Genomic DNA, 21,959 nt, shown 5'->3' on the forward strand with positions numbered 1-21,959 from the left:
CCACCATAACTTCACCAGCTGTGGACCTTAGTGTGGGGATTCAGAGGCAGCTATCAGCTCAAGGGCACTATTAGTGCCAGTCCTCGATCACCTGGGGTTGGATGGAGTTTGGTGCCACCATGGCCTTTCTTTAAGGTAGGGAGTCTCATTCGGTTATTATAGTCCTAACAAAAGGGTTAGATGCAACATATTCGGGTCTAAAGAACATGAATTGGCTTCAGATTAAAAATCTTGATGGCCAGCCTATTGACGGCAACTGTGGTGACAAATTGTGTGCCAGTAGCTCTCTCCTTTGACTACCCAAATGTTCAGCAAAGTAGAAACACCTTGCTCTATATTTAGCGTAGCAAAACATATCACTTTCTGTAAGATTGGCGTTCACGGTGCCAAAGTTTTACTCATTTATTCTAGGAACTTGTGCCCCTTTAAATGTAATAGAGAGCATGGATTTCAATCAACCTCATAATTTAATTTCATTAAGACTGGCTTTTTAAAAAGGATCAGGGAATTATGAGCAGCATCCGTGATCTGCTGCAATTACTTTTAAGTGGATGTGCACCTCCATTGCACTGAGCGTGGTGTGTAAAAGCCTATGGGAACTCACATTAGTGGTGACACACGAGTATACAATGACCTTTCTTTGGGCAATACCACTTCCTCTCTCAGTGATAAGGATGAATGGCTGACAGGGATTTGTTTTTAACTCAACAGTAAATAAAGGCTCTTTGCTCGTGCCCACGAACACCTCCCGCTCCTTGTGTGGAAGGTGAAGGGAAGCCATTGTATTATTTCAGTAAACAGGCACTCTATGTAATTTGAAGCCACCACTTTACTTCTCAGAGGCTGGGTACACCCCCAGTGATGAGTGGCGCCTAAATGGGGAGGGGAGCCGGGGAGTTAATATATAAACAAAAAAATACCTGCTACAAACCTTGGTTGATCATTGACGCCACTGGGTGACCAGCCCCCTGGCTGCAGAGACTCACAAAAAATGCAATAAACATCTGCTTGTCTCCAACATTTGCAGTGTGATACTTGCCAGCTTTGCAAGTTTTAGTTTTGAAACATCATGGTTAGAGGCCGTACAAAATGAAATGGTGTTTTGTTACATCTTCAAACAATTTCATGCTTCTGAGAAAAGGCGCTTTTCAGGGTCTGTAGGAATGTATCAGGTTCTTTATTTAGATGCAGGCTGGTTTACAAATCTATTGCATTGATTCTAAGTAGTCCAGTGGCTACTGATGACATTTAAAAGTGGTGGGGTGTAAATGTTGGGTAGGACTTTTATATAGCGAGCGACAAACGTGGGGATCAGGGTGGGTTCTCCTCCTAAGAAAACAATTTAAAAAGATTGGCAAATGGTGTATTTTTTTAAAGCAAATTCATTTAGTGATAAAACAAGGCTTATAAAGCAGTGGGAACGTATAGTCTTGAACTATTAAACAGATTAAAAACTGCCCCATATTTTACTGCATTAATATGTTCAACAGTTACTGTAAAGTGCAAACTGTACAGCGCGACAACTTCAGAAATTTAAATGTGTGCTTGCCCACTGTCTTGCACTGCATGTGGCATCAACTTTGGAGGAAAAAATTGCTCTAAGCGGGATTCGGGAAGAATCCACAGCTGAAAGCATCATTGGCCTATAGTGGGTACAACCATAGACTACAATGACAGTGAAGGGTTTTAGAATGGTAAGCTCTGCGTCATGCGTCACATTTCAGAAAGTTGATTTACTGCCTGCCTACTGCTTGCCTACTGCGCAAACATCACCATTAACATAGGCTGGCCTCCTGTAACATGTATACCTTGTTTATGACAAAGAATAGAGTGCCACCACTTATCTGTTACTAAAGCCAACACGTAGATACGACTATATTAAAAAACAAAAATCTAACTCTGTTGTTTGGTTATTTCTTTTTAGTTATCGATCCAACTCACATCTGTAACGTACCAGAAAACAAGCACCTGATTAATTTTGAAGGTGTGTGCATGCATGGTGCGCTCTCCTACAAAATAATGAAGCCAGCGGCATACATTTTTTTTTGTTCTTTGTGGGATGCTGTGCATTATGGCTAAAAATAATTGGCAAAGCCAGTAAGTAACAAAGGCGAGAGCCATTGTTCAGTTTGTGGTAAGCAGATGAAAAACTGTTGGCATTTCCATGTTTTTAGAATTGAAAAAAGTCAGGAATACAGGTGAAATGACCCTCACAAACAAACCTTCCTCATTCAAGGCATTGAGGAATGCAGGCAATGAGGAATTCTTTTGCCACCCGGCTCCTAGAACTTTCAGCGGACAGATAATAGAATTACCTTATGGCATTTCCTTTAAGTTAATTATAATGGATGCCCACCTTGCAGTCAAAGCAACTTTTCCAGCAGGGGAGCTTGTATGTGCCTGCCAGGTCCTGGCAGGCAGACGTGGCACACAGATTTCCCTGCTGGGAAGTTATTCTGAAGTGCACTGTCAGGGTATGGGCCAATTATTTATTTATTTATTTTTAGAGTTTTCTATAGCGCGAACTTGAACCGATTAGGTTATCAGAGCGCTTTACATAGCACCAGTTCCGTTACATGTTATCACAGCAGTTTACATAGAATCAGTTACGTTGCACATTTCAGGATCTTGAACCGATTAGGTTATCAGAGCGCTTTACATAAGACAGCATTCGATGTCCAGTGCCCTCCTCCGCCGTGTAGCGGGGGACCTCTTCCAGCCCTCCGAAGTCGTCGAGCTGTCGGGACTAGGCTCCTGGAATTTCAGCTGCCCCTTTACAAGGCGCTTTACATAGAATCAGTTACGTTACACATTTCAGGAACACATTTCTTTTTGCTCTAGTGGATAGGGTTATCTCTTCACACGGGGGAAGGGATACACCTGGCTATATTCCAACAGTTCCACAGGCGATTAGTCGTTAAAGCTATAATTCCAAACACAGGGAGGGGATACACATGGATACAATCTAAAAATCAAATAGGATACTAGTCGTTAGAGTTATCTTCTATCTTGACATGAGGGATGTGACTGGAAACACTCTACGGGTAATATAGGGGTGGTAGAGAGTGCAAAGGACCGCTGCAAACACTACACGAGTACCAGCATAGAGGAGGGGTGGGTGGGATGCAAAGGTCTGGAGGGAAGGGCTAGAGTCCAGCGAAAACTGTCCAAGAAAAAACAGCAGCATTCACAGTATAGAGGAAGGGTGGGTAGGATGCAGGGTATGGAGGGAGGGACTAGTCCAACGAAAAAGTTCTCCAGAGTCCACCAGGGCACTATCCTCTGCGTTCGTGTTCCCGTAGCCTGCGTCTGCCGGTCATAGAAAGCGTGTCCCCAAGGGCGCCATCTTGAAGTCAGGCACCGTTGGCGCTAAACAGCGTGGTCAGCAAGGGGGAAGGGGGGGGCACATCTCTGCCCTCGGGCACAGGCCCGTCTGTGGCGGAGAGAGGGGTGTATGGCCCCCGGATCAGGTCGGTGGGAAGGTTTCAAGGCGGCGCCGTCATCAGCAGGGGCGCCGCCGTCAATCACCGGCCCTTTACTGGTGTGCCCCTGGAGTGCCCTCAGAGTCTCGGCGGGTGACAGCGGGTGGCAGCGGGGGACGCAGTGGGAGCCCTACATACCGCTCAGGTGATCAGCGCCTGTCCGACTCGCCCCCGGTCTCCGCTCCTCTTCCTTGTTGTTCTTTAGCCCGGGCTGGTAGCGGGCGTCCGCCATGTTGGGTCCCCGGCAGGGATCGATAGCAGTTAGCCAGCGCCGCTCCACAGACACCAGCAACGAGGTGGCAGCGGGGGACGCGGTAGGAGCTATACATCGGCTCGGGTGAATAGCGCCTGCCTGTCCGACTCGCCCCCGGTCTCCGCTCCTCTTCCTTGTTGTTCTGTAGCCCGAGCTGGTAACGGGCGGCCGCCATGTTGGGTCCTCGGCGGGTTAACCTTAAGAACAATTTCTTGGCCGGCTCCGAACAGAGTTTCTAAAAGCAACTCTGCTTTATAGCTTTTGCCTAAAATAGCGTATATACTGACGGCAAAATCTTTTAACAAACAAAAGCTTCAAAACGGGGTTGCAGCCTTCCCACTACTTCCCATTACTTCCCATTGGTTGGCCTGCATGTCACTTCTGTTTCCTTACTTCTTATTGGTCAGCGCCTCCTTCTGGCCTTCTGCGGCTTGGACCTTCCTATATGTAGCTAGTTTTCTTTGGTTGAGTGCAATCCTGCAGGTACTTAACATTTTTTTTTCCCAAGCACTCTGTAAGAGTGCATGTGTCTGCGATCCATCTACATCCCCCGCCCCTCCCAAGTGTTGCTTGTCCTCCCCCCTCCTTCCACTGTCCGTTATTGCTGCTCCCTCCCCTGCACCACTCTTCTGATGCTTTACCCCCACTGGCCTCCTCCTGCTGTCCGTCATTGCTGTTCTCGCCCTCCTCTCCTACAAATCCTGCATGTTGCTTTCCCCCACCCTCCTCCTATCTGTTGTTGCTGCACCCTCCTCCCTGCACCTCACTTCTGTTGCTTTCCCCCTCCACCCGCTGTCTGTTGCTGCTCCCTCCTTCCCCTCCACGCCTCCCTCTGTTGCTTGCCCTGTGCTATGACACGGTCAATGCTGGCACCGCCATTACACTTTTTTTTTCTTTACTTTAAGCCACGTTGCACAGTATCAGCTTTGCAAATTCAAAAAATATTTGCAACGTCGATAGATCTCACATACGCGAAACCTATTGGCTTTGCCAATTCTAGTTGGTTTAGAGCAGTGGATAAGCCCCAATCAGCTCCATGAGTGGAAAACAGGTGACATTCCTGTTTTTTGTTTGCTGGGCAGCAATTTTGTTCACCTGTAGGTTCCTTCTACGTCAACATCCATGATGTAGGTGAAGATCGATAGTTCTTGAACTACTGGTTTCTTCCACATCTACATCATAATGTAGGAAAACCTCACAGGCTCACACATCTCCATTCAGAACGCTGCAGCGAATTTATTCATATTGGAGCCCTGGCTTTATCACATTTCCAGAAGCATCACGTAGCTTCACAATATCTACTCCTACACCACAAACGGAGTGATGCTAAATAGCTCTTACTGACCATCATAAGCTAGGGATATATAGGTGAAATAGTAACCAGCATTGTAAAACATGACACCTTTAACTAAGTCGTCAATGTTTTCCTTCATGTCTTGCAATCATTTGTAGGCACTTATTATTGTGATCATTCAAGAGGCCAAATCATTCCAGAGAAGCACAACTGGACATGACCTTCTTGTTTTGTGCACTACACAAGGGAGAGTGAGCTAATGCATCCTCTGTAAGACTCTGTTCAATATTGCAGGTTTGAATTCCAGCTAGCCCACTCTGTCTTTCATCCTTCCAAGGTCGATTGAAGATACCATAGTACCAAGTACCAATATTTTAAGAAACAATAAACATCCGTTACCGGTCAATAGTGTCAAGATCCCAATCTCTGCACTTCACAAATACACCTTTTACGGTTATGCTACAGGCAGAGCCGGCGCTTGATCAGACAGCCCCCTGAGCAGAAAGAAATGTGGAACCTTGGCTGATGCTGGTAAATAACATGAGGCAGTAGGTGCCCCAGTTTGTGTCATAGTCCAAACCCTGGCTGAGCAGAGCAGTGACTGGCCCTCTGTACACAAACATCTCCTGAACTCTTCTAAGTCACCGAAATTGCTTACCGCTGAGCTCCTTCATGCAAGTGCCAGTTGTTTCTTTGGTAGATGGTGGCTGGCGTGTGGTGTCAAGGGATGAGGGAGATGGGAGGGCAAGGAAGTGGGCTGATGGAGTTTTAAAAACAGTGGGCCTGATTCACAAAGGTGAAGTTTGATTTTTTGTCTAAGTTTAGACCAAATGTCTAAATGTATTACTTTTTGGTATTTACAGGGGTAAATTACGAGTTGTATCTTTTACGACTGCAGAGTTTCTGCACTCGTAGCGGAATCTCTGCACTTGGGGCAGAGATCCACCTCCTTGGCCGAGTTTCTGCCCCCATTTGTAAGAGCCAACCAGCTAGGTTGGTTCTTAAATATCTTTACTGGTCGCAAAAGTACCAGTTGCAAATTGTGCCCAGTATTTCGCGACCAGATATTCATACATCTGTTTTTTGAGGTCGGGAAAGGTGGGAATGAGTATCTAGATTGTGTGAGCGTGTATGTATGAGGCGAGAGTGGAGTTGAAAGCATGTGGGTATGAAATCAATATGATGTATTGAATTGGTGCATTCATTGTGCTATAACACTAACCACCTTGTGTTTTTGAAGTGCATATATTTGCAAGATTGTTTCCAAACAGGAAATGATAAAGAGTAACTGAAAGATCTTATCATCATATTGGACCAAACTGTACAGGTGTCTGTATGTATTGTATGTATTTAAGTTATATTTTTTTATGGAATACTCAAAGGAGCACATTGTATAGCACTTTATATATTGTATGTATTTCACTCATTGTTTTAAGTATAATTCAATTGTGAAAAGCAAAATGCATAAAAAGATTATAAATTAAAGAAATAAATATCTAAACAAAAACAAAAAATAAATATACTAAGAACAACATGAGATCTATACAAGGTGGACTTTAATCATATTGGACCAGTCGTGAGCTAGTTGTGGCCCCGGTAGAAGTAATACAGGTCAGGAAACTTTAAAATTTCTTGATTCATGCATCTGCCCCATATCCTGGGATGCCAAGATCATCAGCTCTATAAACACCAAGATCTAAACAGGGTGTGACACCATTTAGGGGGTAAGTGAAAAGAAAATGAAGATGCTCTTTAAAGAGAACTGAAGTATCTTCTATACTGCATCACACCAAATATAGGCTGTCATTGGAAACTAACTAGAGCCATGGAATAAATGAAACTGAAAGGCTTAGGTGAAAGTAAAGTGGAGACAATATTCCAAGAAATCCTATGTGAGGAGTGGGCGAAGGTTGCTGGCCACCTACCACCTATTTTGGTGGTCCCGTCTGCCACTCCATTCTCAAATGAGTTCAATCAAATCTATAGAGTTGCGGACGGGGTGAATCTACACACACTTTGAGGAGCCCAGTTTTAGTATATGGTCAAGGAGGAAAGGAAAATGAAACGTTAATTTTGAACAAAAGATCATAATAGCAGAACTGTGGAATGATTTGGAACTTAGGAAAAAGCAGGCAAAATCAGATAAAATTAAACAAACTTAATATCAAAGGCAACCACAGAATAAAAGGATCGAGCCATGGAACTGCTTAAATAAGTATGTCTCGCAAGAAGGAGTAGTTGATGTAGTTGTTGTGGAAAAGTCAGCAAGAAATAGCCTGATGCATGAGGTATAGATAAGTGTGGGAAAGGACAAAATAAGAGTGCAAGTCCAAACCCACAGGGACAGTATCAGAACCAAGAGAGGTAGTATAAATACATTTTCCATGTCCCATGTCTCTGACAAGGTGGTCTTGGAGCAAATGTATTTTTTCAGATGTAGGCATGCCTGAATTAAGGGAACACCATGACAACCTGCAAAACAAGTAGCTGGCTCAGTTGAAACTTGGTGTTAGGGTACTGGGCGCCTTACAGGCTTGTACTGTTGTAGGGCGCAGATATAGCATTTTCATATAACCCTTGTGGTTAAGCAATGAACTAAAACCTTCAACATAGTCATGCACTGGTTGTAATCCTGTGCAGGTAGCTGAATTGTAATATAGTATAAGTTGATTTATGTAGTGGGACTATACATCAAGAAGACGTGTTAGGAGCTTGTCACCTAAGATGCTGTTGGAGAAAGGCTTAAAAATAATCTGTTTTACATTTAAACTTTAAATTTGAAAATGATGACTCAGTGATTCACATTGGCAGGTATGTTGCAAGTGGTAACCTGCGTACACCATAAAGCTCAGAAGTCACAGTTACAAGTAACATGCACTATCTGAACTCATGGCAGTGGGCCATACAAGGTGTCACTTGAAAAACACTTGGTTCATTCCAAGAGCCCTGTGATTCATATTATGGGAATTAATACCAGCCAATTGCTGTGTGTTCTACTTCTTTTCTAAGATCATTATTCATGATGAGGAACTATGTATGGTGCACACTACAGGCTTGCCTAGTCCCCTACCTTAAATTCAACTAAGCCTGACTGAGAAACACAGCTTTTCCGCACAGTGCTCATCTGCTTGCTACCAATGACAGCTAGGGCTCAGCTGGGGTTTGAGAATAAGCCAGCAGGAACCAACACCGGCCAACAACTGAGTTTGTGCATTTCTTTTAGCTGCATTTGTGTTTGTTCTCAGCGATGGCCAAGCAGGCTCTGAAAGATTTGGTACTGTCATTTTCAGAGTGAGGACGTGGCGTTGCATCTTCTGAATACCACAAAGGCAGGGATATAGTGGAAAAATCTGAAAGTTCTACCAGTTTGCAAATTCTCCATGATTACAACGTGACCTGTTTTCAGATCTCACACCCAAGTAAAACAGACAGGAACACTGGCTTTACCTGCGCACAAGCTAAAAATCGCACACTAATATTGACAAAAAAAGCAGCACCTGAGATATCATTGTCAAAACATCTCCCTCTGGACCATCTGCTACACATCCGTCAAAGGACATGTGAGGAACATCTCCTGATCCACCAAAATTACTCTGAGCGTTGAAAGAAGGATATCACTACTGCATCAAATCCAAGTTTTGGAAATAGTGAGCTCACAGTGGTGCCTTAGATGTTTTTGGCCACAGACACATTCTTTCCCAAAACCTTCAACCAACACCCAGGTCTGGAGTTGTTTCTCATTCATTTTTGTCTTTACAAGTATTAGTAACCAATTAATATAATAATACAGGATACAAGTGATAAAATAAAACGTATCATTATGGTTCATATTCAAAGAGAATGAACCAAACGTTGTTTGGACGTAGACCGAAGTCGTATTACTAGTGTAAAAAAACCTACCCTGTAGAGTTCGACGACGTTGTCGGTCACAGCAAAGATCAGGTTGATGTTATTCTGGGAGAGCTTCTCTGTCATCATGCCCAGCGAAGGGTAATCCTATTAACAGAAAGAACCAAAATTCATAGTAATTGGCTACCTGTAATTTAAAGGCACTCATCTATCTGATCACATCACACATCAATAGGAAAATTCAAATGAGAATCAAATTTCAATAGAACAAGCTTTCCAATATTATCTACATCCTTTTAGGCAAGTATTCATCTCTTGCCTCACGATGAATTAGCCCAGTGGTATTACGTCACCAGAATCTTTCGAGTAGCAGAAGTTAAAATCTCAAACCTTTTGGCTTGTTGTGTAATTACAAGAAGTGACATTATATGATATTTGACCACCGCCCAGAGCCCATCAAACTATTCAAAATAAATGTAATGAACCATCTACTAAAACTATCAAGAGATTTACTTACCTGTAAAATGTCTACAGGTAGCAAGAGATATACTTACCTGTAAAAGGCCAGGTAGATAATAGGATGTACAGAACACCAGCGATATAGTCAGTGGGCCAATAAAGATGCCCTTGGTAAAACCCTAATTTCATTCTTGACCAAATTTGTCCCTTTGATATTTCTCATTTTTTGAATGTAGGAGCGTTATTGCCTTACATCGTGGGATCCACAATTCCACATTCTCTCTCCTGTCCTACACACAAAATGATTTTATACTTAGCAAAATGTACAACAAGGATATTGCTTACACTACAGCAGACCCTTGGTATTACCAGTATTTCTACATTTAGACATTAAAAAAACTATGGGCCTGATTTGGAGGACAGTCGTATTGGAGAATCGGCCAAAATTAGTAAATTACATGAAGACAAATCTGGCAGTATAAGTGGTCTATTTGGTGTATCTCATTAGTTAACCCTTTCAGACAGCCACACAATGCAGAGTGAATGGTCCACTTCTCTGGCAAAGGTAATTCCATGTATTTAACTACTTACTAACTTGAACAGAAAGGCAAACATGGTCTTGATAATATTAACTTACCCTATTAGCAGTATGGGTGGGTAAAATATAAAGGCAAATTTCGAAACATGCAGAATTTGGCCATTTTTTCCACCTATGGAACTGAATCAGGCTGCTCCTCAGGTGAAAAGAAAAGAAAGCCCATCACAGTTGCGTTTAGGAGCACGGCCTCCTCCCCCAATTGTTTATTGCCGGGCCCCTGATCAGTGATGTCATCAGTGATGTCACTGACCATATCCTGAGTGATGTAATATTTGAGGTCACAAGCTGTGCATTGCGAGGAGTTAGTTCTATTTAGCTCAAGTAACTATAACTGCAGAATATCTGTGGTTTTGTATGAGTGAAATTTGAACCTAACAAACATCCCGGTAACCTTTGTTTTTTTTCAGTGAGATTCTAAGGTTTTTTAATTCTATTTTTTTAGCTATAACTTCCCTTTAACCTTTGTTTTTTTCAGTGAATTTCTATGTTTTTTTAAATTCTATTTCCTAACTTTAAAGTCTCTGTAACCTTTGTTTTTTAAGTGCATTTCTAATGTTTTTATATTTTATTTCCTAAGTGTAACCTGTCACCTTTGAGAGTGAGTGTGTGAGTGAGTGCATGACTGTCTCAATGGGTGTATGAGTGAGTGTGTGAGTGTCTCAATGGGTCTGTCAGTGGTTGTGGGAGTACCTGAGTGGGTATGAGCGTGGCTGTATAAGTGCCTCACTTGGTGTGTGAGTGAGTGCATGAGTTTGAGTGGGTCTGTGAGTGGGTGTGTGAGTGAGTCAGTGAGTAAGTGTGTAACTCTCTGTGTGGGTCTGTGAGTGGATATGAGTTGGTGCATGAGTCTCTGAGTGTGTCTGTCAGTATGCCTGTGAGTGGGCGTGTGAGTGTCTGAGAGTCTGTGTGACAATTAATGGGGGAGGGAGGCCACGCTGGCCCACTCCGTGGGCAAAGTTTTGCCCCGGGTACACCATCCTCCAGGGCTCAGCTTTTTAATGTATTTAATTTTAGTAGGGCCCAGGCACCCAGTGTGCAATGTGACTGCCCGGGAAGCTTCAAAGCCCCCACGGTACATGCCGGCTTCCTGCCTCCTGCGGGAGCCTGCATTGCTCCTGCATAGAAGGAGCTGCTTTTTATGAGAAACCAAATATATTTCTCAATAGATTAAAAAAACAATATCCATCCAAATAATTACTGTGGACATCAGTATTAAAAAATGCCTGGAGTGATAAAAAGATTTTGTCAGTTTTCAACTCGCCGTGAATGACACTAGCTAATCTTATGCTTAAAGACTTTGCTGTAAAAATGGCAAGAGATTTGCGCACGGCTACCCCTCGGGGTAGCCGTGTGCTATAAAAGAGACGTTACATAACATAACATAACATAACATTTTGTCACTTTCTAGCTCGGCGTGGATGGGCGTGGATGGCACTGCGCTGATCCTATGCCTAAAAACGTTACTAGAAAACAGACATTTGAGGTGAGCAGATTCAGAAAGCCACTGGTGTTGTAGGATGCTCTATATTGCGGCTGCTCTCCACCTAAACTTGGGAATTACCCAGAGTTCCTTGCTTCTTTTAAAAAGAATAACGAATCTAACAAGTTTTGATGGTGACCACATATCTAGAATTCGCTCTCCTGCATCACAACTATTAACTAACCTTCTCCCAAAGGGAACAATTGTGACTCACCTGTATATATATATGAAGTGCTATGCAGTCAAATAAAACATGTTACATGTGTGAGATTTCAGTTAAATCAGTGACCTTACCCTAAGGACCAACGAGTCTCATCATAGCCATGCGTGTATTAACTTGACCAAATCTAACATTTTTGCATCTAATTCCATGGTCCCTACCATGCCCAGACTTCTGTCCGAATTTGCCAGACTCCCATTTCCATATGCAGCGCAATACTTCTGTGGCAATTTATCACTAAAGGAAGAAAGGAAAGGCAGCATTCCAAGACAAATGACCAATCATTGACCTATTTCTTTCAACCATGCATGGCCTTCATCAAACCAAAGAAACACTAATTTGTAATGTTTCAAGCTACAACATATATCGTGCCATACATCAGATCCTGAGCAGCTTATTGCTTCAAAATCTCATAAAATAATAAAGCTTGAAATGGTGAGGGCACACCTTGCTAGATTAAAGACCGAGACTAATAAATTGCCAGAATGCCAGTGATAATTCTTGTTGCAAAATTACAACCAAAGTTGATCTATGAACTCCAAGGACCTTTCTTCGCATAACTGAATCAAGATTGGCCACCATATATGTCTAATTCCATAGACAAACAGTAACACCACAAGTAAACAATGGGATGACCTAAATTCACAGATAGTATTAACTGGTCTAAATATGACACATAAAGTGTCAACAGAACATTCTTCGTAACTTTAATAGCTTACACCTCTGCATCTCTTGCAGTCTTCCCCACCAATTTGTCAAATGTAGTACGTACTTAACTATATAGACGATTTGTATGTACAAAGAGTTGCTTTTCACATGTTCACTTATTTTACCTAGTGGATAGCCACAACTCATTGGTTAAAGCTTTTCCACATGAATAAGTTAATAGTTAAGGGACTTTGGTCCTCAAAATCAAAAATAAAACTGCGGCCCTCTTGCAAACGGGTGAGCAAAAGAACAATGGATTTAACCCAGATCTCTTGACTGGGGGTGAATGTAAGATTTATTCAGCATTCAGTCCATCATTTGTTTGCGTACCACCCCTCTTGCCGACCCAGTATGGTCTGGTCATGAAACAGAATATCATCTGCATAATGAAAAAGGAATGCAACCACAACTGCAATCTTTGGGGAAGCAAATCGGCTTTACTGAGACTGAGGTCTAAATCAGAAAATAAATAAAGTAAAGAGGAGGGAAGTTTCCACATAGCCATACCACTCGCCTCCAACAGAGGCGATTTTAGTTTTTGTCCAGATGCTCAATGCAATGGAACCGCACCACTTCTCAAGAAGCAGCTTGCATAAGCATAAGTGCAGACGCATTGTGAATTGAGGATAGACCTCTTTTTGTTAGAAGAAATAGTGACGATGATTCCATCCATATCAAAAGCATCCCTGCCACGATTTTAGTATATATTTTGGATGGCGTGGTAAATACTAAAAAACATGTACAAATCTCTGGGATACCTAGCCTAGCATTTTTGGAGATTGGATTTAAAAGCCAAGCCAATGCAGTTGTGAAGTGGCGGGAGTGGATGTGCTTGAGACCAGCACTCTTCTAGAGCTGCAGTAGGCCACGTCCACTGATGCTTGGAATGGGCAGGAGATCAACACAAATTCCTTAAGGTGGCAGCATGAGAATCCATCCCCTTTGTCACCGGGGGGTGGGGGGGAGTTAGCGCTGATAGGCTGCCAGCAGAGACGCACTTCAGCCCCTTTCTGAAGCACGACAAACAAATATTTATTATATAGGTAGGCTCTCATCTGGCCATGGTCGGGAAGAAGTCCAAGGACAAATTGAATGCATCCGCACATGGCTGGCAGGACGAGGGACCATGTCATGAGGGTCCTTTATCATTGCTAGCTTAGACATTACTGGAATTAAATAATGCTCTGCACAGTGCTTTCAAAGATAATGCTGGTACAATAAAGGTGAAAGGTAAGGAGGAGAAATTAGAGACTTTCCATGAGAGGCTTAAAATGGCAGCGCAGAAGTTGGAATCAACTGGGTCATGGCTCCGAAGTTGGTAGAACGTCAGGAATGAATGAATGAAGTGACTTATAAAGCACAATGATTGCCCGGAGGCGTCTTGGCGCTATGAGAAAAATGGAGCAGTTAAAGCTCAATTATCAGTTTTCTGAACAAAGAGACAACTTTTAAGTGATTTCCTAAATACAGAAAGAGAGGCGGCAGCCTTCAGACTATAAGGGAGGCAATTCCAATGTAATGCTGTAGACTTGAAGAAACTTCTGCCACCCCAAGATGAATGTTTGAACTATGGCCTCACTAAGGGCATAGCAGAGCTGGAGCGAAGAGTCCTCCCTTTCCATAAAGAGTTTTATAGGCCATACATAGGGCTTTAATGATGATACATTGTTTTACCAGCAACCAGTGCAATATCCTAATCACCACTTTCACAGAGTGGAATTTAGTTTTTTTTAAAGAAAACACGCAGCGGCGTTTTGAAGGGATTGGAGTTTGTTAAAGAACCCTTGGGCAGATCTAGGTAGAGACTGTTGCAATAATCCAATCTAGCTAAAAACAGTGCGATGACCACTGTTTTTAACCCCTTCCATGCTGATGACGGCCCCCAGCCGTCATGCATCACGGTGCTCATGTGCTGATGACGGCTGGGGGCTGTCATGAACCCGCCCACTCTTAAAAACGGCCGCACAGGCGCAGAATCGCGGCCGCGCCCAAGGGGTTAAAGATTGAAAGGTATATATTTTTCGATTTTTTTGATCCCCCTAAGCGCAAGAATAGAAGATGAAGTAACCTTATTGACTTGATTTTTATATTTCAGTTCATTGTCAAGCAGCACCCCAAGATATTTTACCTTCGAAACGGGAGCTGGAAGTGAACCCAAATCAGATGACCACCATGCAGAGGACCAGAAAGAAGTGTGGGTCCCCCAAAAAATAACCTCTGTCTTAGATGAGTTAAGTTTTGGACAGTTGCAGTTCATCCATCTACTTCCTGCACTCATACAGTTCCTGAAAATATCGCTTGAATGGACATCATTTTTTGAGAGAGATACTACTATCTGAGTATCTTCAACATAAGATGCTAATGATAAACCAAAATGATTTTATGGGCGTAGCCGAAGTTGTGACATACAAGTTGAACAGCGTTGGGCTCAACAATGAACCTTGCGGAACTCCACAGGACAAAGTATAGGGTTCTGAAGTGAACTCTCCTAAGGACACCGACTGAAGTCATCCAGAGAGAAATTATTGCACGAGTGCCAATGCCAGGCCATCTATTCCAAGGCTATGGATACGGTCAACCAAAAGATCATGGCTGACTGTATCGAAGGTTGCTGACAATTCTAGCAGGATGGGGACGGCATTTCCACCCCCACCTAGTGTTGCTCAAATTTCTTCAGTGGTTGCTATCAGCGCTGATTCCGTGGTGTGACCCTGCCTAAAGCCAAACTGAGTGTCGTCAAGGAGCTGATTCTTATATATGAAATGAGAAGGTTGTCCATTCATCGCTTTCCCTACTAGTTTCGCTGGATATCAGAGCCTGGAAACTGGCCGATAATTACTCATGTCCAGCACATTTAAATTTGTTTTAATAGCGGGAGAACTGAAGCCGACTTCTAATGCAGGAAAAAGTCCAGTCTTGAAGATAACATTAAATATCTATGTTAAGTATAGTGCCACTGCCTCTGATGCCAAATGCACTACTATTGGAGGAAACGGGTCATGGGGGGATCCGGTTTAGTGTTCTGGATAACAGTTTTTAGTTGCTCTACTGTGGGAGCCTCAAAACAGGAACAGATGGAGAGGACTCTGGATAGTGATGCTGGTTTCTGAAGGTGCAAAACTGAGAATATTCTGGTGATAAACAGTGAACTGGAAATTTGGGAGAAGTTCGAAGTAGAGCACAAAGGAGCATTTTCAAGGTTCTACCAGAGGTTCTTTTATGGTGGGTCTTCTTTCAGCGATGAGACTAGATGAGCCACACAAAATACTTGAAGTCTGCTGACTGGGGATCGGTGTTGGTCACACTGCATCCATCGAAGCTGGAGATCAGGTTGCTTCAAAGAACACTTGAAAACAGGGAGTGGGATATGAGACCCAGGGATTTTTATGAATCACAAAACGTAGTCCTGAGACTTGGACACACAAGAGAGAGGAACTGAGTGACCTACTGTATCACTGGGCTCCTCCTTGAAAACTATTCTTCTACTGAAGTGGGAATGCCAATGCCTTCCAAAGGATGACAGCCCGAATGCTGCTGGTTCTTCCATGTGATCTGAGTTAGGTGTTGCTCTTGAAGGATAATGGGTTTCTGACTGTTGGACACTCGATCTTGGGAACTGTATCTCACAGGAAGGGACAGGGATGGTGTCATGGGGAGTGAGCTTTCCTATGAGATGTGTCAGAGAATTCTCATTGAGTTATGTCACTCCTTATATCCCTTTCCTCCATATGAGAACTGCTTGCATGCTTCTGAGAATTGCACATTTTCTTGCTTGCTCCAATAAAAACATCTACAACCAGTGGTTAATTTGTAAAAAAAAAAAAAAAAAAAAGAAGTGCCACGGCTCTCGGCAGTAGGCAGCTTGCACCAGCCTAAAACAGAACCAACTAGTAATCATGAAAGTGGGGTGAGGATGTGGCTTAATGGCCAATGCTGCTGACTTTGACGCTGAGGAGCCAGGTTTAAGTATTGGCGTCGGCTCAACATCCTGTGATTCTGGGCAAATCAATTAATCACTCAGTGTCTCCCATAAATGAATGTGTCCTTAACTGGTGCTCATGAAAAGCACCGGTGTTGATGATTAAGTGCTGGTGCTGAGCCCCGGAAACCAGTCAAGTCAAGTCAAGTCATACAATTTATATAGCGCACTGCATACCCAGAGGGTTTCAAGGCGCTTAGGAAGGGGAGGAGGATTATTTGTCAAATATCCACGTTTTAAGCTGCTTTCTGAACGCTAGGTGGTTCTGGGTGAGGCGAAGGTAAGCGGGGAGTGAGTTCCATGTTTTGGCAGCCAGGTAAGAGAAGGATCTGCCTCCCATGGTGGTCTTGTTGATGTGAGGTACAGTGGCGAAGGCTTGGTTGGAGGAGCGAAGTTGGCGGGGGGGGGGAGTAGAAGGTCAGTCGAGAGTTGAGGCAATCTGGTCCGATGTCGTAGAGTGATTTGTGTGCGTGGGTGAGCAGTCGGAAAGTAATCCTCTTATTGACGGGTAGCCAGTGGAGATCTTTAAGGTGACCAGAGATGTGTTCGTTGCGTGGGATGTCTAATATGAGCCTGGCTGAGGCGTTTTGGATTCGTTGTAGTTTCTTCTGGAGTTTGGCGGTGGTACCTGCGTAGAGGGTGTTTCCGTAGTCCAGTCGGCTCGTGACCAGAGCGTGGGTGACTGTTTTCCTTGTTTCGGAGGGGATCCAGCGAAATGTTTTTCTGAGCATGCGAAGAATGTTGAAGCAGGAAGAGGATACGGCGTTGACTTGTCTGTTCATTGAGAGTGAAGAATCCAGGATGACGTCAAGGTTCCGTGCGTGGTCTGTCGGGATGGGTGCTTTTCCGAGGGCTTCCGGCCACCAGGAGTCGTCCCAAGCAGAGGGGGATTTACCTAGGATGAGGACTTCTGTTTTGTCTGAGTTCAGTTTCAGTCGGCTTTGTTTCATCCATTCGGCGACTTCTTTCATTCCTTCGTGAAGGTTAGTTTTGGCGGTGCTGGGGTCCTTGGTGAGAGATAGGATCAGTTGAGTGTCGTCCGCGTAGGAGATGATGTTGAGGTTGTGTTGGCGGGCGATGGCCGCGAGGGGGCTCATGTATACGTTGAAGAGGGTGGGACTGCCTACAACCTATGTTCTGTATTTTAACTTCAAGTGGAATCTTCTTGTTTCAATGTTGGTATTCCGCTTCTAGGCAGGGTGTTAGGTGCATGCTGTTTCTCCGATGAGAGTTCTTTAATTAAATGGATTTTTGAAGAAAGGAGAGAAAGGAGCACCATCAGTAGTGCAGTGATCTTCCAGTTTAGCTACATCCCTTAAACACCAGCTTGTGGACAGATGTCTGCCAATGTGGCTCCAACTTCAATATCGAATAACAACAACCAAAAAGTTCCAAAGTTCAAGTATTGATTTACTAATTAATTCCAGAATATGCCAATCTAGTGGCTTATTATCATCTCTTAAACAAACAGAATTTGTATCATTATTCCAGTAGAAGCTCTGAATGCTGGAGTATTCTGTTTTATATATGTATACACGTGGTATTTGTATTGCATGAGCTTAGCTGAAAGGCAGCTCGGCACTGTACAGAACCTAAGGACAAGCATACTGTCAGTGATTGACAGGGCGTGCGACCGGTGCGGCCGCGCGGGGCGCTGACCTGGAGGGGCGGAGAGAGAGAGAGAGGGATCAGAGTTTTGTCAAGTTGCAGGTTTGACTCGCCATAAAGTAGCGCAGAGAGTTAACATGCCTGCTGAAAAGAAAACATCTGTATTTAAAGTGGGTAGCTGAGTGGATTAGTAAAGCCAGCCTTTGCCAGCGCTTTAAAAGAAATGAAATGTGAGAGAGGGGCTAATGAGAGATGAGGGGCCCTTTTATCGGGTTGTAGTGAGAGAATCTGAGGTAGAGGTTGGGGGGTGCTAAAAAAGATTGTTGCAACTGGTACCACCAGCGCTAAAGCCGGCCCTGGTGAGTGATTGGTAGGCTGCTGTTTTCTGAGAGTAGAATTGGACTAAATTATGACATGATGGTCTTTAAAGAGGTGTGTCTTCAGCTTTTCCTGCGGATCGCGGATATCCTGAGGGGTACCAGGATGGTGCTCACACAGCCCTACAAACAACAAATCTCAGCATATTGCCAAGGTACCTAGACTAACATTAGTTCCTGTGACAGATCGTTGCGATGAACTGTGCTTGTAGCAGCATGCAGACGCTGAAGGCAACTGCCCAACAGTGGTGACCAAGACGGGCGGGTATTGTGCAACAACCAATAATACTGAAAACAAATTATGTCAAGTCAAGTCAAGTCAAAAATTTATATAGCGCGCTACATACCCAGAGGGTCTCAAGGCGCTAGGAGAGGGGTGGGGAATTACTTGTCGAATATCCACGTTTTAAGTTGCTTTCTGAATGCTAGGTGGTTCTGAGTAAGGCGAAGGTGAGTGGGAAGTGAGTTCCAGGTTTTAGCTGCCAGGTAGGAGAAGGATCTACCTCCCATGGTGGTTTTGTTGATGCGAGGTACAGTGGCAAGGGCTTGGTTGGCGGATCGTAGCTGGCGGGCGGGGGTGTAGAAGGACAATCTTGTGTTGAGGCATTCGGGTCCGATTTCGTAGAGTGCTTTGTGTGCGTGGGTTAGGAGCCGGAAAGTAATCCTCTTATTGACGGGGAGCCAGTGGAGGTTTTTCAGGTGACCAGAGATGTGATCTTTACGCGGGATGTCTAATATGAGCCCGGCTGAAGCGTTCTGGATGCGTTGGAGTTTTTTCTGGAGTTTTGCGGTGGTACCGGCGTAGAGGGTGTTTCCGTAGTCCAGGCGGCTCGTGACCAGAGCGTGGGTGACTGTTTTTCTAGTTTCGGTGGGGATCCAGCTAAATGTTTTTTTGAGCATGCGAAGAATGTTGAAGCAGGATGAAGAAACGGCGTTGACTTGTCTGTTCATCGAGAGGGAGGAATCCAGGATGACGCCCAGGTTCCGTGCGTGGTCCGTCGGGATGGGTGCTTTTCCAAGGGCCTCTGGCCACCAAGAGTCGTCCCAGGCGGAGGGGGAGGTTCCTAGGATGAGGACTTCTGTTTTGTCTGAGTTCAGTTTCAGACGGCTGTGCTTCATCCATTCGGCTACTTCTTTCATTCCTTCATGCAGGTTGGTTTTGGCAGTGTTAGGGTCTCTGGTGAGTGATAGGATTAGTTGAGTGTCGTCGGCGTAGGAGATGATGTTGAGGTTGTGTTGGCGTGCGATGACCGCGAGGGGGCTGCTAGTTAATGAACAAAAACAATCATGCTGAGAAGGATAAAGGTCCTACTGAATGAGAGTGGTAAATGTGAATATGGCTGCCAGGACAAAGTTAGATCTATAACATCTGCAAAAACTGGCTATTGTTAGAGAGGAGAACAGTATTAAGTGGCCTCAGTCAAAGAATCCATGACCCCAGAAGAGGAGCCAGCTACTGAGTTGACGCCATGGAGGCGAAGATTTGTGCAATGCTGCATATGGTTAGCACTAAAGCCCTGGCCTCTTCCAATGACATCAGAGACAGGATGGAAACAGAATCCAATGCATGAAAATTAGCATTGAAATCAGGATTAGACTGACCTAGCCATGGATTGTAGACAGCTTCCTTATGTCACGAAAGAGCCCCTAGTTTGTCAGCGTGAGGAAAGCAAACTTCTCTGAGGACAGAGGAGAATCCGAGGGAGAGATACATCAAACTAAGCATCCGTGCCAAACATGCAATTGAAGATACTTTCCTAGTCTTTTTCAGCAGAGGATCTTATTAACACTGCTTTCATAAATCTCTGTAAACAATCAACATCTCAGTTTCTCTATCAAGAGCAAACCTCAAACTATGAGGTCCCTCATGCTCCCTCATGCCCCAGGCCCATCAGTGCACAGTGCAGGAGGGGGGCCCCAGGTGCTTGGGGCCCGCCACATCGCGTGGCTTCAGGGGCTATTGTTAGGCCACTGATGAGATAGTTTCAAGAGGAGAACACAAGCAGCCATCTACTCAGAAAAATGAAAAGGTAAGGGAGATGCACTATATTAAATCTATCCTCCAAACTGCAATGAAACTGGTGGTTGGTGCAAAAATAGTCAAACCACATCAGCCTTACCTTCAAAGACTTCCTTTGACTATTCCAGGAAGCTAGAGGTTTCTGTTTATGATTGGGAGTATCGCATGCATAGCGTTCTGCCGTAAAAAGACAGAATACGTAGATGGCAATCTCAAAAAAGTGATATATCACAAAAAAACTATAAAAAACACATTTAAAAAAGCAAAAAGCCATTCTAATGTTCTAACAAATAGTTTAAAAAATCACAAAGAAAAAAAACACAAAGCCATCATTAACCTGGTAAAAGAGCGGGCTAGCTTCAAAGAACAACACACTAGTTTAAAAAGCTGCATGCAACCAAAAGAACCACAGTTTGAAGCTGTATAGTAGTAAAACACTAGACACAGCAGAGAAAAGCACATCTGGGTACGCTGACGAAATAAATAGCAACAGACCATGAAAGCAGGAGATGCATCGTTGACAAGAATGAGAAATGAATAAGCCTTTCTTATATTTCAAAAGTAGAGAAAAAAATAGGACTTACCAAAAGGAGTCATGCACAGAAAAGAAAGCAAGTAGGAAAGTTCAGCGGGACCCAGACACAGCAATGACAGGACACTGCCCAAAAGGAGGACACAAACACAATAAAAGAACATATTTTAAAATTCAGCAATAGCTAAGAGAAAGCTATGAAGGGGGATTGTGCCAAAAGGTAAGACACTTGAAGGGACCTGCATGTGGAGTAACAAAAAGAAAGACAAAAAAAGCAAATGGATTAAATGAATACAGAGGAACATGTGAAATTAGAGTACAATTTGAAAAGAAACCATGACGGAGCCAATAGCTGCATGGGATTCTCCAACCGAACAAAAAGTAGGGAAAAAGTCATTCTTCTGCATGTCTTACCAGTATTTTTTTTATTGCATTTCATTAGTATGCATTATTGATTATAACATAGATGTGGTAGCCTTGACCTCATTCTCTTTTTGGGTCTGCCCTTAGATTTAGGAATTTGATCTCTTTCTCTCTCTACCGGACAATTGAAACTTCAATGCATGTCCATCTCTCTCACTCTGAATCTCTTGGCTTCAGTCTAAATGATGCCCTTATTTTTACCCTGCATACTAACAATATGGTAGAGAGAGGGCACATAATGTCTTCACCAACCCTAAAAAGAAACCTGGCATCTTCGCCTATCAGACCGACTGAAAACAGTTGTTCATGTACCTGTTAACCCTGAAGCGTGTTGTAGTATTGCTATCCTTACAGGCTATAGTCACACCGCTGAAAGCAGCGCTCCCTTCAACGGCCAGACAAGTCACCCCCTAGGAAATCTGATAGGAAACCCCAATATTGGGGAGATTTATTGGCTTCCTATCATAGCTAGTATCATCCAACTCAAACACTTTGACTGCCTTACGAAGTCCTTCGCCACGACCACGCGCCACATCTAGCAGAACTGATCTCCATCTCCGGTGATCTAAGAGGTCTGAGAGCCAGGCCCCCTCCCTTCAAGTCAAGGTTTCTAAACTCAGCACAACTTCACATCCTCTTCCCAGAGTTTCCTTCCCGTGTGTAGCGTCCATCACTTG

The 21,959-nt window shown here is 43.8% G+C and overlaps 1 protein-coding gene across 1 annotated transcript in view; it reads right to left on the reverse strand.

Moving 5' to 3' along the window:
- Positions 1–21,959, reverse strand: part of ITGB3 (integrin subunit beta 3) — a 417,587-nt gene that overhangs the window by 277,083 nt on the left and 118,545 nt on the right. Inside the window, exon 7 of the mRNA XM_086923834.1 lies at positions 8,930–9,025. Within this exon, the coding sequence (XP_086779960.1) occupies positions 8,930–9,025 (96 nt within the window). The remainder of the gene's footprint in view (positions 1–8,929; positions 9,026–21,959) is intronic.

Source organism: Lissotriton vulgaris, chromosome 5, assembly GCF_964263255.1.
Source record: "Lissotriton vulgaris chromosome 5, aLisVul1.2, whole genome shotgun sequence".
In the NCBI taxonomy this organism is placed as follows: Eukaryota; Metazoa; Chordata; class Amphibia; order Caudata; family Salamandridae; genus Lissotriton; species Lissotriton vulgaris.